The sequence below is a fragment of the Ambystoma mexicanum genome, chromosome 12 (assembly GCF_040938575.1).
Source record: "Ambystoma mexicanum isolate Mex_15411 chromosome 12, UKY_AmexF1_1, whole genome shotgun sequence".
Lineage (NCBI taxonomy): Eukaryota > Metazoa > Chordata > Amphibia > Caudata > Ambystomatidae > Ambystoma > Ambystoma mexicanum.
This window is the reverse complement of record NC_090936.1, coordinates 120,178,185-120,196,922: the sequence shown is the minus strand read 5'-3', so window position 1 is coordinate 120,196,922 and position 18,738 is coordinate 120,178,185. Positions and strand designations below refer to the sequence as shown.

General features: G+C 46.1%; 1 protein-coding gene across 2 annotated transcripts in view; it reads left to right on the top strand.

The window, feature by feature from the left end:
• EFCAB6 (EF-hand calcium binding domain 6) overlaps window positions 1-18,738 on the top strand; it is a 1,227,964-nt gene that overhangs the window by 329,065 nt on the left and 880,161 nt on the right. For both annotated transcript variants that reach the window (XM_069628134.1, XM_069628133.1), the window contains exon 9: window positions 1,237-1,385. In XM_069628134.1, coding sequence (XP_069484235.1) covers window positions 1,237-1,385 — 149 coding nt within the window. The remainder of the gene's footprint in view (window positions 1-1,236; window positions 1,386-18,738) is intronic.

Below are 18,738 nucleotides of genomic sequence, written 5' to 3'. Positions count from 1 at the left end.
AGAAATAACCGACAGTTATTTTTCGGGTACAAAACGCTCCCCCCGCCCCCCACATACACCCTTATTTACCGTCGGTGGCACGCCGCCTCGCCATTCTTCTGTGACGCTGCAGGGTCCTTTCCTTTTTTTAAACTTTATATGTCCCCTGCTTTCCTTTTTATGGAAGCGGGGGACCCCCACAACTCCTGAAGTCCTGGAATGACGATCAAGGGGAGCGGAGGACCCCCCTGCTCCCCTTGATAGACATTTTTTGTTCTATGCCGTAATCTGCATTTTCTTCCTTTGTTTCTTTTTCTTAATTTTATACGAATACCGTAGAGACTATGGATCATTTCCTTTTTCCTTCAATGATGGAGCAGGACCCCTTTCCTCTACCACCACCCCCCCCCCCCCACCCTCCCCACAGTCCCCTCGATGATGAAGGGTCACCCTTTTTTTATGTTTGTTTGTTAACCCTGTCAGGGTTCTGAAACTGTCAGGAGGGCAAGGGACCCCTCCCCAGAAAGGCCCAGAGCCACAGCAGCCAGAAAAAGACAAGTCCCAGAGTCCAGGCACAATCTGGAAGTCATGTGAACTCATACATTCCACATGAAAAGCAATAAAGCAAGATAACCCCGACAATAGCAGATCCCTCCCAGGGATTCATTCTCCATTTGGCCGAAACCCCTATCTGAAAGTAACCTGTAGAATGTTGGCTGGCAGCACCGGAAGTAACCTGTAGAATGTTGGCTGGCAGCACCGGATGTGTCACAATGGGGATGGCCGTGCAAGAGCTCCTCAAGGACCAGTAGCCTTCTGACACAGGCTGGACGTGAATTTCATTGTCTCGGGAGGATAGCTTGGGGGCAACGCGCACGCCTTGGAAGCAAGGCGACGTGGAGCAGCACAGGTTCGATCCTCGAGTCCGCGCTTGGAAACCTCTGGGTTTTAAGCGCGTTATAAATAACCAATTGCATGTGCGGTTTCCGGGGGTTCCCAGGCAATGGTGGGCATATTCTAAAGTGAGCGTGTGTATGAAACACAATACTGGGGATGCAATGAGGCCAGGAATGCCCACAGTGGCCTTTCCGCACATTGCCATGTGGAAGATCATCCTGCAGGGAAATGTGAACGCCTGCTCATTAAGATAGTCTATGAACACTATTGCCGCGAGTCAAAAGAAAATGCTTTTTTCTTCGTGCAAATAATACCTTTCGTTTGCTCCCCTCCTCACGGGAGTTTGTTTGTCTGTTACAGATCTGCGCAAACCATCCGAATCTTGCCAAAGCCTTCAGAGCGTGTGATGCTTCCCGCAGCGGACTCGTCTCTTGGGATGCTCTGAGATCCGTTCTCGCCGGCTTCCTCTTTGCAGTACCAAATGGAATGTTTCAGGAGCTAATGAACCGGTAAGTGCGATTTCTCCAATGAATGTCTGACCTTGCTTGTGATCTGGTGTCTTCTGTGCACTCCCAACTAGAGGTGCGCCGGGTCATAGATGGGGAAGCATCTGGGCAACTTCGCCATCTAATTTCTGCACAGCTGGCCCCCCGTTCAGAGCCTGGGCATCCTGGCGTATCCTGCGCTTTCTCTCTGCTGAATCAAAGGAGGGTGCTCAGCTGCTGGGCCGGAGTCTGCAGTGGCCACTGAGCTGTACAAATCTAAAATAACCTTAGGCACGCTCAGCTCGTTCATGGCGAAGGGACTAAAACCCCACAATACATGTAGACCTGTTTTTGTTCTTCCAAAGAGTGCTCAAAGCAAAATTCTTTCTACACCATATGGAAACCCAATACATGATGGCACCTTTATGTCCTCAATGCAGCCTGAAAAGCAAGGGGAGGGTGGGGCAGCCAATAATGACATTTCACCGACCGTGCTGGTGGTCGCATAAGGTTAGCAGCACGGAACAGTGATGGCTTGGAGGCTTTCATTGAATCGTAACCATGGACACTACTCCAGGCAACCATCCAGGCCATCATTTCTCAGCATGCGATACCATGACAGAAGGAGTAAGTGGCACGTCCCAACGAGTTACTCCACGTACGTGCACCCACCAGCATGGACGCCTGGCTTTCCTGTAGGTTATATCCCAGATGGGTTCTTTCTATTCTTATTCCCTGGCATCTTGGTTGAGCATCGTTGTAATTGCTGGAGATGCCCGAGAAGCCGCACAGCGCAAGCAATGCAGAGACTCCCCGTTCTGTGGGCACCGCCTTCTTGCTCCCAGCGCGCAGGTGCGGAGGACCAGTGTTGCACTTCCTTGCATTCGCACTATGGATAGGGTCTTCCATTGCATGGCTACAACATTGAGAGGTTTGATCCTCCTCCAGAGGGCAGGGGATTTAAACCGTCTGCAACACGCATATGGCATATCTTAACGTGTTCTGACCGGATTGTGTTTCTACACGATGCCGACCTGCTTGGTCCTTCCTCCTTGTTCCTGGCTTCTCCTGCCGTCCTGGCTGCTTCCTCCTCCTGGCTACTCCTGCTTTCCTGGCCGCCTTTATCTCTTAACCGGCCTTTCTTTCTTGTCTCTGCTTCCTCACCTCCACTGGCTCTCCTGCCTGTTTGTTCTTCAGAGAGCCGTGGTCTTCTGACAAGGCTCACATCCCTGATTACTTCTGAGCCTCCCCTTTTGCCTGCTCTCGTTCCTTGGTGCTGTGTTTCCTACATGCCGGTCGCTCTTCAAGAGCACCTGCGAGCTCTGCCCTCCACGTGCTCTCAGTGCTTGGACCACTGCTTCATCTTCCATCCTGGCTGTCCAGTGTGCTGTTCTTGCATCCCGTTAATCTGGGGAAGCTGGTGCATGGTGCAAGAAGTGAGTCCCCAGGCTTCCGTCCGAGTTTCTTACAGGGGATGCCTTACGACTGTCTTTCTTGTCCTCCTTCTGATGGCTCCGCTCACACCCTGGACTTCAGATGAAGAACCCCACCAAAACAGCAGCTTCCTGGTACGTCGCAGGGAACAGGATGCAACAAAGGGGAGACTCAAGGCTTGACAATAAGACCACAGAGAAATTGGGCTGGGTCCGACCCGAATTGCTAGGTCACATCCCTTCCCATGAGATCACAAGCAGCCCCAGACATGTTTCAGGATCAATGGTCATTGTCAATGCAGTGTAGATTGGGTCTCTACACACAGCAGGGTCAGGTCCCACGTCCGTGCGTACCTGTCCCACTCGGGTGACATTTAGCAAATATGAAGGGTGATAGCAACCCGGGACATGCTAGCAGAAGTGCACCTGTACCTTTTGACACCCTGGTGAATTTACAGGCCCATGATTTTCAACCCTGATGACAATGAACCGCCGGTTGCCTTAGAACTCACCAATAAAAAATACAAAAGTAATCCCAAAAAGGAATGTACACCAGGCAAGAAGTAACAGTTTTATTCAGGGCCCCAGATGCAGCTGAGACAGCAATACTCAAACAGAACGTGTAACAGAACTGCATGAAAAAGTGCTGTCAAAGAAACGCCCCTAGGTCCGGATCTTTTATAATCATCTGAACTAATTACCATCAAAGCATACTGACCCAGTTGGCTCGTCCTTGGAGCGAAGATCGTTGGGCAAACATATCATTCCCCTATATCGGGACATACATTAGCCTGCGATGATTGGGTCCCGCACATTTTACCACACCACCCTAGACCCCACATTGTGATGTCGCAATCCAACCCCCAATTCCCACATCATGAAGCCAAGGTATTGAAACATTTTGGATGGCCAGCGGATCTTTATTCATCTGCTGCTGATCATCCCCATCTGCTTCTCGCACGAATACTAACGATCATGACACGGGCAGAGCCTTGAACCAATGACAAGTTGCTGTTTCAATGTTGCAATTTAAGAGCACCTCAAACTGCTTCCCTGGCTGAGTTGTACTGAAGGGACATTTGAAACCGCGATGGACAATTTGAAACTGCCAGGAGGCAAGCTTCATAACTAATATGCTGAATTTGTAAAGAAGGTTATGGTCACTGCCCTTCCCCTACTCCTCGTGAGCTGAGCTCTGTGACCTCAAAAGTATCGTATGCAGTTAATTCCTTTCCTCTCGCTCAACCCTGAGAACGAGTACATTTGCAATGTGCTCTCAGCCCCAGTTGCTGCTATGTTAAATTAAAACGTGTGAGTTCTTGTCTACTAAAGTGGCATACTCTGAGGCCTGTTTACAGTACATCGTTCGAATGTTAAACACTGCATACTTACCGCCAACCTATCTTTATCATGTTTATGCTATCTACTTATAATTTCATTGTTTAGGCCCTTCTCAGGTTTGGCACCTAAAACTATTTAGCTGTAGATGAGGCCCCCTCCCCTTGTAGTGGCTATTCCCGCAACTGATATTTGCGCGCCTCTTTTCCGCGCAAAGTTTGCATTCCCATTACAAAACAAAATTATGTCTCACAACCTTAGACTACAATGACATCATGGAAGTAAACAAACAAATACATGTACGATTTAGGGAACCAAAAATGGTCACTGAAGTAGAAAAGAGTTTTTTAATATATCCTTGGATGCTACCATGAAATGTCAGGGCTGCAGTTAACGGTGCCGGTGCTCCCGTGTCCCCAAGCCATAGAGTCCCATAGGACTCTATGGGAATAAGGATTAAGAAAATTACTGGCGCCTGAATTCCCGGGTGCCGGACATGTAATAGTACGGTGGCACCGGGAAGTTAGGCGCCGGCAATTTTTTTTATGGGTTCAGCGCCAACCCGCCGGTAGCACGGGCAGGGTTACTGCCGGACCCGTAATGAGGCCCAATATATCTTATTAAACCTCTGTTAGAAGAGTCGCGTGTTGTATATGAGAATTACACAAAATTTAGCTCCAACGAGGGAAGGGTTTGCCTCCAGGTTAAACATAACGAAAGAAAAAAGACGTTGCAGACAGTGTATGCGAACTGTACACCTAGAAGCAATGAAACACCCACTCTCACAGATTGTCAATGCACCAGATACTTAAGAGGGTATATGTGTTTTCCCTGTCACTGACTATGGCACAGATTTTACCTATTTACTTACCTTGAAAAAAAAACGTATTGCGCTATGCAGAATTTACGTACAAGTTAGATCGTACGCTCACCTTGGTAACATGGCAGAACAGCTAGAATTCTCTCTTGAAGGAGCAGAGTAGCATGGTCATGATGTACAGTTCATGACCCCAAAAGCACGCAAGATAGGATTATGGGCGTAGAATACTTATTGAAAAATATATGGCTCAACAGAAGTAAGCCATTTAAGGGATTGGCCCATTACCAGGTAAGTACTACAAGTATTTATAAAAGCATGAAATGGTCCATGCAAGACCCAAAGCACCTTTACAGTGGATGGGAAACATTATTATGCAAGTTAGCTCAATATGATGCACTTTGGTAAGGACTTTAAGATGGAAGAGGAGTGATTTGCACACAGAAATAGATATATTATAGAGGCAGGTAATAAAATCAAGTGTTTACTTAAAATAATTGTAAATGGTCTATAAAGGTTGCATATCCAATTAAAAACCAGTAGTAACGTAATTACGTTAAAGGACTTTAAAGGTTAGAAAGCAGCGATTTGTACACAAAAATGCATATAAAATAGCAGATAGGCAGTAGAAATCAACTGAGTATTCTAAAAAGTCCTGGACCCTCTCGGGAACAAGTGTGCAATGAAGATTTATGACTAAAAGAATAGCTAATGTACTGTTAGTGAGATTTAGAAGTTGAGAAAAGTCTATTGATAGAAACTAATGGGGCAAAGTAAATTCTTGTGATTGTGGTTCTAGAGAAAAGTTAGTTATGCATTACTAGCATCCCAGGATAGCGGCAAATGTGGTATTCATCAGGCTGCAGGCATTTAGGACCCCGCCAGGTAGGTTTCCGGACCCAGGTGGGACAGTCGGAGCCCCAGAAGAGGAAGGTTGCAGAGCTGGCCCAGGGGATTCGAAGCACATAGTCGCTCTGCCAGTACCGTGGATGATGGTCAGCCCAAAAAGCCCCCAAGTTCTGGAGGTAACCACCAGTGACGGATCTGAGGCCTAAATAACCCTACAATGTGGAAGAGATTGTGGAGTCCTGTAGAAATGGCCCCCAATTTGAAGATGCTGTGATCAAATGTGAAGTCTGGTTTTGCAGTTTATAGTTCTTACAAATGACTATGCCACAGACTGCACACAGAGCCCGAGCCCCTGGTCACAGACAGATGCATACAGTGACCGGGATGATGTTGGAATAACCGCAAGAGATAACCGTCCGGATGGTGGAATGCAGGACTTCTGAGGAGTGATTTGCAACCCGACTGGGCTTTCAGATGCAGGACAGTGATGTTCATTGGGAGCACCGGCCTCCAGTACTGGGTGGAGATGGGCCCCTCGGTGAAGAACAGCTGCAGTAGTCTTGAGTAAGGATTATCCATGATGGAGCAGAAGAGTTTGAGAAGGAGAAACTACCCGCTCGCTTAAAGCAAAGCTGCAGGCCACCCACTTCTGTCCGAGTCGTAGGCAAAAGTGTCAGGCACTCGGCGGGATGCACACCGCACAGCACAGGAGGACGGTTCAGTTGCTTTCACTGGCTCATGGAGAGGAAGAGCCTGAGACAGGTTTTCATTTTGATGGCGGGGCGTAGAGTGGCACCTTAGGAGGATTTGGAGAAAGCTGCACAGGCCCCTATATAGAAACATTTGGAGAACATCTTCATCTTCAGCCACAAGGATATAATTCCAACAACAATCTGGAGAATGCTTCTGGGCCCCGTAGATCACACACATGCATGGGTGGGGGGAAATCCCATCTTTCCAATCATGAAACTTTCAAAGTTTGGACTATTATGGACATAAACATAGAGATGTAGATTAGAACAGGGTGCAACTCACATAGAGGAACCTTTTGTGCAAAATGGGGAGCCCACACAGTCGCATACTGACGAAAAAGGGCATTCCTGGCAGTAAATGGTGTACAAATCCTGGTTTTTTTTTACGCAAATAATCCATGGATCAGGCCCAGAATGTCTAGGCCAGGGAGCTTAAACCCCCCTTTGTGGTTGCTTTCTCCCTGTTCAGTGAAAAGGTGGCTACTAACTAGGCAAAAAGACCACACAACACTGTGCATCCAAATTGAAGTCGGAAGCTGCCACCAGCCTGTGATACTATCACACTTATAGGGTGAGGCAACACACTGTGGGACGAAAAGGGCACCTTTGTAGTAGTAAGGGTCTGGTAGCCATATGGGCTACTTGGGGTAGTGTTTAAAACTACAATTGCTACATTCAGAGGGACATCAGTGGAATTGTCAATCAAAAATAAGCCATGATTCAGAAAAGCCAAGACATAGTCAAGGGTTCTAACAAGGCTAGCAAAAGGAGAGCCCACCATGACTTTCAGACCCAACATGGACTACCGCACAGATTGAGGTTGCAGGGGCAGCAGCGGTCACTGCCAGGATCCTGCCTTTCTTCTTAGGACCCTGACAGTCACTTTCTAGAGGGACTACCCTCTGGACCTTTCCCATCCAAAGTGGTCACATCAAGGCGAGCGGTGTTATTCTTCCACAGCTCGTCCCTAATGTGTGGCACAGTGTATGGCTTTGCAAAGTTAAAGTGTATATCATCGCATTCATCCATCTTTAAAAAAAAAAATGTTTTATAGTGCCTTTGGTTATTGGGACAAACCATAAGCACATTTAATAGGAAAAGAAAACCAGGCAGTCATTACAGCTTAAAAACAAATCTCAATTTCTATGCACTTAAATTGCTTAAAAATTTAAATAGACAGAATATGTCACATTGGTTAAAACATTCAAAATTTACAGAGAGCAACATTGTCCTAATAAAATGAGCTGCCCAGTAGCAAGGAGCTCTTCTGCTTCTTTCCATATATGGAGTGCAGCGGCAGTAATTAACTACTGATTCAGCGCCAAGTAGCATGCTCCAAAATAGTTCAGATTTAATGCGTTCAAGACAGTTCTGTGACAAATTGCCCATATCCCTTGGCGTATTTTGTTTTTAATACCGAGCAGGAAGTTAGTATGTCTTGGCTTGTTTCAATGTCTTTGTGGCATAGTTGTTCATCTAAAGGGATGCTGGACCACGCCCCCAGGTATTCCATCGTTGGCAGAATCTTAAAGCGAAGGTACAATATAGAGCGCTTTAGTTCCATTGAGCAATGTTTGGATAAATAAGGGTGCTGTGTATTTAGGAAAAAGCTCTGATGAGAGTATTCGTTATATCTCTTTTTTCAAGCTAGGTTTTCAGTGTTAATTACCTTGTCGCATAAATGACTTTGATGTTTGGAGTATTTAGCGCCATTTCAAGCGACCTGTCCAGACTTGAGACGTGAGATTGTGCAGACCGCTGTAGTTCTGCGAGGAAGGATTGTCGGCACCGGAGGCGTGTGTCTTGCCCATCATATTAAGCAATTTGTTTGAATTTGCATTTGGCAAGGTCAGAGGCGTAGCCAGGATAGTCTAGCAAATGGGGCCTGAAGCTAATGTAGTTGGGCCCACTGCACTCACAGAAATATCTGTAAATACCCACACAGCGCTGCTGAGTGGGCATTTACAGATTTTGGGTGGGACCTGCCCCCTCAGGCCCTACCCTGTCTACGCCTCTGGGCAAGGCTAGCTTGATGCACAACAAGGTTCTTTGAAGACGCCAGATTGAGGTTCGGGACGTCAGGCCGAATTCCAATCTTAGGGCTTCCACTGGGACAGAACCGGGAAGGTTTATAAGTGAGCATAGGATTTTATTCTCAAATGTATTGAGCCACGTCGCATGGCGACTTGGTAATATTGAGGGCCTGTGTACATTATACTTTTATTTATTTTGAGATCTGTAGAGCACACCCATCCCGGAGGCAACTGGGCCCTAGTTACATATGGGTGATGGTTATGGTAATTCCATATTGTACAAGCATGTTACAATTCCATATAATTTGATTTGATTTATTTCTTGTAGAGCGCTACACACGGTGTCCGGTCATTTGGTCGAAAATAAATGGTCGAATGACCATTTGATCGAATCAATATGGTCGAAAAAAAAAGGTCAAATTTATTTATATATTTTTTTTTTTAGTTTGGTTGCTTTGGTTTATAATTTTTAATAAAGAAAAAGGGGAGTTGGGGGGAACCCCATAAATAAATTTTTTAAAAAAAATTCGACCCTTTTTTTTTTTTCCGACCATTTTACATCGGTCAAATGGTCATTCGACCATTTATTTTCAACCAAATGACTGGTAACCCTACACACCCGTAGGCTTCAGAGTGCTACACAGAACAAAACTTACAAACAACTTCAAAATAATAAATAAGAAAGATAAATAAAATACAGGGGAGCAATCCAGAGTGGCATCAGAGAGGGAATATATAAAAGTGAACCTTTGTTAAATCATTAGACATCATACTGAGGTAATCAAGAAGATCCCAAGGTAGGAGAACAGTTCAGATTACAGATAAAAATAAAATTAAATGATAAGCTCGAGATTAGTAGAGCCCCTAGGAAAGTATTTACAGTTTCAGGTACATAGGATGTGGACTTAGACCTCTACCTATCACAATGCAGTCACTATTCCCTTGAGAGCGCCAACTGTCCAAGTTAATTCTAGGCAGACATTTTAAGTCGGACGAGCGCACTATGCCTGGTCCCGTTCGTGCACGTAGCCAGGCCAGAACTTTATTGTGGAGTGCTTCTCTGGGTTCATTCTTCGTTGGTCTGGGGACATTAGCAATAACAAAGTTCCGAGTGTCAGACACTGAAGCCTTAGTGTCTTCATCCTCCAAAGGTGGCATAGTCCTTTTCCTGAGGCGCATAATATGTACGTTCCATAAATACACTTGGAATAATGCTGACACAATAGATTTCCAATACTGCTCTAAGTTGTACCCTCTTGCAGAGCTATAAAGTGCTTCACCACGATCAATTTCTTCCAAATCTTGGAGGCTTTAAAATCGCCATAATGTTCCTCCACGGCACCTGATGGTGTCTCGTTGAGTTTCCAAACGAATGATGGCTTTTTTGGGAGACTGCCTCCAAGACACATGATTTTTGTTTTCGAAATATTGATAACCATGGCATTTTTAATAGCGTAGTTTGCAAGAGTGCGAATTGAGCGTTGCAAATAGGAAAGATTCCACATTAATCCATGAAGTAGCTGCAGAGTTTTACCTCAACCACTCTATCAACTTTTCTGTGCCTTTTCCGCACCTATGCATCCATAAGAGGAGCCAAGTTATGTATACATCAGGCAATTAAAATGCTCAATTATTTTATGAGAAACTCTGAAATGGCGACTATGAAGCAAATTCTTCTGGCATCTCTGCAATGGGCGAAGATAATGAAATCACAAAACAAATCATCTTTAAGTGTGGTGTTGCCTTTCTCCTTCATTTTAGTTAGTGTATACAGAAGGGTGCATTATATCAAGGTCATACTGCTACAGTTCTTCAAATCGGTGTTCCTGTCGTTGAAATATTCATGCAGTCTGTAAACCAGAACCGTCGCTAAAATTATCCAAATTCTATATAGGAATCTCTTTTCAGAAAGCATTGCCCTGAAATTCTCATCATTTGTCCTCTACAAAATAATTGGATGTATTTATTATTGTTTTGTAAGGCGCCACCTTCAAATGCATGGGGCCTCATTGCAAGGTTGGCAGTGTGGGGAAAAAGTGGTGGTAATTCTGTTACTGCCACTTTTGGTGGAATTAGCACTGAAGGAATTGACGAGTTGTAATTCTGCCGATTTTGGGAGGAAAATTTACCTCAAAATCAGTGGAATTAGCACTCTTTAAATCCACTGGTGATAATTCCATCAAAAATTCCCTAAACGGTGACTAGCACTGCCTTACCACCACTTGTACCACCACTTGTAATCCTGCGGTTAACCCGCAGGACCAATTGGCGGTAATTCCATTTGGCAGTATTGCGGTGGATTTACTGCCGAATATCCCCAAACTCGTAATGAGGCCCATAGAAGAGGCAATACACAATGGTAGCACTGGTTTTAATGGCTCCTAAATCATTAGTAGATTACAAATCCCTCAGGCTTCTCTCGGTTTAGCGGGCATTGTAAGGTTGGTGGCAAACTACTGTTCTGTGCTTGGAACTAAAGACAGCAGATGTGGAGACGTTTCATACTGGTGAGGTGCAGCAGTGTTTGCAGTGCTGTGCCAGGACTCGTCCATAAATTACCCCATTCCAGATGTTTCTAGAGGGCGCCAGGTAAATGGCCCAGACTTAGTTAGGTGCAATTGCACTGCATCATGCATATTAGCGAGGGGGCCTGTATGTGTGCACCCCATTGTACACAGCTGCAAACACAGGGATGGGAGTATGGGAAGGATTATTGGCTTGCCTGCCTATGTTGTCAATCCCTATATATGCCTGCATTGTGGCTATGTTTGCGACCGCTTACCTTTAATGGCATAGGAATCCCAATTCGAATTGCACTCTACCTTTTCCTCCCCGTGGCACTCCTCCTCTTCTTTCCCCTTGCACGATCTGAATGACACAAGGCCTAGTAAGATCGTTTGTTTTGTTCCCCTTCCTTGTCTTGTCGCGCCTAAGGCGCGTAATAAATGACATATCATGTCAATAAAAAACTCAATTTGGGCCTCATTACGAGTTTGGTGGTATCTGGGTAGTAAATCCACCCAGATACCACCAAACTGAATTACTGTTACTGCCAATTGGTCTGGAGATATTACCGCCAGATTACAAGTGACGGTGGTGGTGTAAATCCCCATATTCCGGAGTCCATAGGACTCAATTGGGCTTTTTTGGCAGAATTACCGTGGCAGTAATGCTGCTGCGATAATTCCGACGATTTTGCCAATTTTTCGGCTGAGAGTTTGGGGATTTACCTCCAGCATGATGCTGGAGGTAAATCCTCCACTTTAGGGCCACACTTGTAGTATGGCAGGGTGGGAACTTTGGCAGTAATTCCATTACCTGCAATTTCTTCCCACTCCACCATACTTATAATGAGGCCCAAATGACTTTACTGTGAAGGAAACTTGAGTTCTGCCGCCTGCAACATCAAAGCCAGCTGCTGCACAGAGGAAGTGTTCCTCCATTGGCCCCTTCCACTTTATGAATCTATAGGACATGCTTCGGGCTGTCAAGAGTAGCCTATTGATTGCTTGTTTAATCCATATGCAATCAAGGGAAAACCAATAATGATCCCGAGCCAGGCTCAAGGAAGTGGGTAGAACACCAGACACATTTTGAGGCGATATGCCCCAAGGTGGTGGGCAACCCTGTAGGTAATGGCCCGCCACTCAAGGGGCCCGACCCCAACGAGGGTCCCTTAACGAGGATGGCCATGCCATTACCTACAAGGTCGTCCCACCACCTCGGAGCATATCGCCATTAGCACCTGCGTAGTTCCCTACACGTGTGCTAATGGATTTTTATTTTTAAATGTACCTTTCCTGTGCGGCCATGGCCGTGAAGTGCTGCTGAACACCCGAGTCTGTTTTCCATGTTGATGACTTTGACATCATCAGCATGGAAAACAAACTGAGGGGACAGCAGCACCGCCGGCGCCGGGTCACGCAGGAAAGGTACGTTTTTTTTCTTATTTTTTTTTTAAAGACATCATTAGCAACTATGTAGGAAATTACACGGGTGCTATGGTGAGGGGGAAGAGGGAGTGGGGAAGCGAAGGGGGGGTGGCTGCCCAGGTAGCTCTGAACGTGGGTTTGTACCATGCAGTACAGCCCACGTTCCGAGCCTCCTGATTGGCTGGCGCCCCCCTTCAGGGGGCTAATGAATGAGCGAAACCAGTGTGTTTGTCTTATGCTGGGTTTGCAAAAACAAAGCCAGCTGATGCATATGGCACACGATTTGTCAGAGAAGAACTCATGTCTGTTGGTATTGGCCATGTATCTAATAGAAGCATTTGTGGGTGGGCATTTTTATTTGGAAGTAATTAATGCTTAATTCCAAATTCCCCTCGGGCATTTGTGAAAAATAAATTAAATGAAGGTGTGAATGAACTACTGGGTGAGGAAGAAAGATTTGCAATGAATAACGTGCTCTGCCTCAAGCTCCCGCAGCCCGGATGGCCTAGCAGTTTACAGAAATACAGGCCGCCAAGCCAGCCTGATGTACATTAGCTCGCCTTTTAAGTAGCCTGGCAGAGCTCAAGGCTTAACACCACCAGCGGTGTTGATTCATGTAGGCACAAACACTCTATGAAAACAAACCAAATGTAAACAATTACCTACAAAATGTAAGATCCAGTAATGGGAGATTGTTGCGGGGTGAAATGAAAGGTCTGATACTGCAGGTAAGGGAAGTACACTTCTTTACTAAGTTCCAGTGACAAGGTATATACATCAGGTAAGTCCAGGGGTAAGTAGGAAGGTACACAGGAGACATCCACCGGCCTCCTCTCTCACAGGCTGCTTCACTCCAACTGACATGCATGGATCTTACAGGGGCACTCACACCATAACATTCCATCAGGCATTCTCTCAAGCAAGCATTCATGCAGGACCAAGGAACTTCGTTCAGCCGGTCCAGGCAGCTGCCAAATCGCTTAAGCAGCAGAGACTATTTCCAGGGCTTCTTGGGAAGAGAGGGTCATTGGCTGTGCCTCTATTCTCTTCCCTGCTCTCTGAGCATTGTCACTGGGATCACCCTCATATGTGGGGCTCTTACATAGGCTTTCTGCTTCTCAATGATATTGCACTGACTTGTTCATTCGGCTACCACTAATTTCTCCCCTGGACCAGCCTAGCCCAGTGAAACCTGGCTATTCATTTGGGATAAGGGGGTCACTTGTTCTCCTCCCACCTTTTCAGGTTTGATATTAGTATCTCCGCTTTATCTCATAGTTCGACTCTCCAGATTACTTCTAGGGGTTCGATTTGAGTCTCGGGAGGATAGCTCAGCGTCAACAGGCTTGCTTTCGAAACAAGACGACACGAAGCAACAGCGGTTCGAATCCCAGGTACACGCTTGGAAACCTCTGGGTATTAAGCACGTTATAAATAACCTATCATATCATATCATATCATATCAGCGGTGGCAACATTCCCTCCAGGAACTCTCCTCACATATGGTGACTCTCCAATAAACAACTTCCTTCTCCATGTTACACCTCCTCCTCAACACAATCTCCTCATCCTCCCATCCTCCGACTTCCTCCTCCAACACAATACTCAGGGTTCCCTTCCCCAAGTTCAAAGCAACACATTTTCGCAGAAAAGAGCTTGAGGATTCTGTCCTCATGACAACATCAAAGTTCAGCAAGTTTCAGGATTCCCTTCCCCCAAGACTTCAAATTGTCAGCCTCTGCTTAGCTTCTGTCTCCCAGTGTTATCTTTCCTTCTGGATCAGCTTAATAACTCTTTCAACTTTACTTTTCCTGTTTTGCTTAAACAAGGTCTTTGGCTTCCATAGTTGGGGGTTCCCTGGTCTAGCCGCAATTGTCAGACCAAACGGTCCATCCATTATAGGTTGCACAACCAGGAACCTTAGGCCTTTTTACCCACACAGGTTCCTCTGCTTTTGTTCCTACGTGAATGCTCCCATTCACTTGGCCTTTCCTGTTTTCGATTACAAGAGTTCACTTAGTGGTTACTTCACTCCATTACCACCTTGAAGTTATGCTTTCTCGTAATCTTCTATTCCGACTTTCTTGCCACTTACTTGGCTTTCATAAAACAATAGCTGTAGTTCAAATGCATTTCTCATTTGTTATAACCGTGCTCATTAAAGTTTCATTCAATTCAGTATTCAATAATTGTTCTGTTTGCTTTGCCGTTTCTATTTCACCCAACCTGCGGCCTCGGGTTCATTTAATCAATTTTATACAATTTCACTTGTTCGGGGCTTGCGTCTTATTCCCCACAGCCCCCAGTAGCACCCCGGTCCGAGTGGCTTGCTTTCTTCATTTACCGGTCTTGTGCGTTCCTTCCGGAAGGCTGCGCTGCCGGTATTCATCCTCCCTCGCTGATTTCCCTTTACTCGCGAGCTCCACTCGCTCTCCCGTGGCTCTCCGGTTCTCACTGTCAGCTCCGCTCAGCTTCCGCAGAGGCTGACTGCTTCCCTCCTTCCACTTTTCTGCTCGCAGCTCCGGTGGCACGGCTTCAACCACAGAGGCTCCCAAACTGGTGGTTACTTCACGGCCCGGCTGGTCAAGGGCACCACAATTCCTCTGGGTCTTCTGCGGGTGTCCGGGCTGTGCTGCAGGACCCATCACTGCTGCCTCCTTCCAAGCTGGACTCCCTGCTGGACTCTTCCACACAGGCCTCCCTGTTGGTCTGTGTGTTGCTGGTTTCCCCCCTTTTCATACACCTGCAACCACTTGACAGGTAGCAGGTGTGAGTCTTTAATTAGAATTGCCTTACTGCAATTAGAACAACATGCCTGGCCTTCACAACACTCTGTAGGCATCTTCTTCATCCCAGTACTAGAGTGGTGAAATAGGTTACTAGTGTTCACCACTCCTAGTTGCCTCTTCCTCGTCCCATTACTAGAGTGGTGAAATAGGTTGCTAGTGTTCACTAATCCTAGTTGCTTCTTCCTCGTCCCAGTACTGTAGTAGTTTGAATGAGGAAAATTGAGGGGGACCATTGCATAATAATAGCCCATAAAGGCTGGGGAGGGTTAGGTTGACTTTCAAAGGGAAAAGGCGGATACCATGACTCGCCTGGGGTTACCGTGTTCCCAATCCCCAAGGACCCTCCACCCAGGTGATCCTCCCTCGCTTCTCCACCCCACGGTTGGGATCCAAGAGCGATGGCCTTCCCCTGGCCACCAGAGCATAGGATCCAGGGGGAGTAGGAGTGAGAATACCCTCAGGTTTCTCACATACCCTTCCCCAATGCGGGTTGGACCGGGGTACTTCACAGGGAAACCAGTAGAGGAAGTCTAAGTTTCCTGGCTCTCTGCCTTTCTGGTGTTTAACTGTGAAGCAGTAAGGTTGAAGGTCCAGGAACCACTGCACTACTCGAGGGTTGGATTCCTTCCTCTGACTGATCCAAACTAGAGGAGAGTGGTTTGTTATTAGGCAAACTCTACGACCCTGGAGGTAATACCTTAGGTGAATCACTGCCCATTTAGATTTCATCTTCTTCCCACCTAATCTTTTGGGGCTCAGAATGTTTCTATTTGTCTTTCAGCCGAGGTGTTTTACTGGAGAAATTAGGAATAAACCTGTGGTAGTACCCGATTAGTTGAAAAAAGTCCCTTGGATCTGTCTTAGTTTTTGGAATAGGCGTATTGAGAACAGCTCTCATCTTCCCTTGCTGTGGTTAGACAATGCCATTACCCACAAAGAACCCCAAATACTCAACTGCAGATTGGGCAAGCTTGCATTTTCTGGGATTAGCGGTCAAGCCTGCTTTTCTTAGCTCTCTCATGACTGTGTAAAGGTGGTACAAACGGTCTTCCCATGTCCTGCTATGGATTACAATTTTGTCTATATAGGCTCTGCAAAATTCTGACTATGGTTGTAAGATTTTATCCATTAGTCTCTGAAATGTTGAAGGAGCACCATGCATACTGGATGGCAGGATTTTAACTTGAAATAACCCTATGGGAGTGGGAAAGGCAGGTTTTATCTTGACCATGCTAAGGAACTTGCCAAAACCCTTTCGTTAGATCTATCATCAAAAGGTAGACAGCGTTACCCAGCCGGTCTATCAGATTGTCGATAAGGGGCATTGTGTAAGCGTCAAAGGCAGAGGTGGCGTTCACCTTTCTAAAGTCTATACAAAACCTCCAACTTCCATCAGGTATAGCCACCAACACGATAGGTGAGAACTAAGGACTATTAGAAGGTTTGATGATGTTAGCCTCGTGTATTTCCTTGACTTCCTGATGATGGTATTTTAGCTAGCCTTGGGTAACCAATACGGTTTCAAGTGTACAACTTTGCCTGCGGGAGTGCGGATGTGATGATAAATATCCTTCACTAACCCAGGTACCTCTCGAAATACATCAGTTAACTCACTTGTAAGGTCAAATAAATCATGTTTCTGATTGTTACTGCGGTCAGGTGAAATTAAGGTATTGATTTCTTTGTCTTCTGGTAACAGACAGGATAATATTATCACCTGGGACTCTGAAGGATTTTCCTTCCATTCCTTCAATAGGTTTACGTGGTAGCCTTGGGTTTTAAGACAGCAGTCTGGTTGTTAGATCTTATAATTACAGGGGCCCATTTATTCCAGTACCTCGTATGGTACATGTCATCTGGATATCAGGTTTGAAAAGGTAGCGGGTGCCCCTCTCTCGATAGAACAAGGCTTGATAACCTGTTCAGTGGTTATTAACCACTTGAGAGTTCGCAGCCACTGCTTTTTCTCACTGTGCCTTTCACAGATGGGAAATATCCATTTGCATATCAGTCTTTGTCCTGCCCAGGGGCAGTCCAGCACCGAAATGCAAGGGCAATTCCAACCTGAACGAGAGTACCACCAGCAACCCCATACACGTGTTTCACCCTTGTTGGGGATCATCAGTGAGGTGAAGCTGATGCCTCTCTAAGCACAGTGAGAGGGAGACCACGTCTGGTTGCCCCCAGGAGACCTAGGGTTACCAATCCCAGGTTCCTTGAAATTTGGTTTGCTAAGGTAGCGGGCGCCCCTCTCTCGATAGAACAAAGCTTGATAACCTGTTCAGTGGTTATTAACCACTTGAGAGTTCGCAGCCACTGCTTTTTCTCACTGTGCACAGTGAGCAAAAAGCGTGTGCTGCAAACTCTCACCTCAGAACAGGTTATCATGCCATGTTCTTTCTGGAGAGGAGCACCAGCTACCTTTTTGAAATATTTGTAAGGAACTTGGGGTTGGTCACCCTGAGTTACCTGGGGGCAACCAGACGTGGACTCCCTGCTCACTGTGCTCAGAGAGGCAAAGCTTCACCTCACTGATGAGGCCCAACAAGGCTGAAACACGTGTATGGGGTTGCTTTTGGTAATCTTGTTCAGAGAGGAATTGCCATAGCATTTCGGTGCTGGACTGCCCATGTGGGCGGGACAAAGACTGATATGCAAATGGATATTTCCCATCTGTGAAAGGCACAGTGAGCAAAAAGCGTGTGCTGCAAACTCTCACCTCAGAACAGGTTATCATGCTATGTTCTTTCTGGAGAGGAGCGCCAGCTACCTTTTTGAAATATTTGTAAGGAACTTGGGGTTGGTCACCCTGAGTTACCTGGGGGCAACCAGACGTGGACTCCCTGCTCACTGTGCTCAGAGAGGCAAAGCTTCACCTCACTGATGAGGCCCAATAAGGCTGAAACACGTGTATAGGGTTGCTTTTGGTACTCTTGTTCAGAGAGGAATTGCCATAGCATTTCGGTGCTGGACTGCCCATGTGGGCGGGACAAAGACTGATATGCAAATGAATATTTCCCATCTGTGAAAGGCACAGTGAGCAAAAAGCGTGTGCTGCAAACTCTCACCTCAGAACAGGTTATCATGCCATGTTCTTTCTGGAGAGGAGCGCCAGCTACCTTTTTGAAATCATCTGGATATCAGCTTATTTTCAGAAGTGGGCAATAGTACCAGCACCTGCTGGCCTATGGAAAAGGACCTCAACAAAACACTTTTATCATAAAAGTTTTTTTTTGTTCTAGTGCTTTAATTATATGAGTCTGGACTAAAGATCTAACAGCTGTCATATGTTCTTTCAATCTATTTGCATTTTGGGAGAGTGGAATTGGGGCCTCCTCCCTCTTTTCCCATAATTCTCTCAGCATATCTAGGACATCCCATGGATCTCGTCCATAAAGGAGTTCAAACAGGGAAAATCTTGTTGAGGCCTGAGA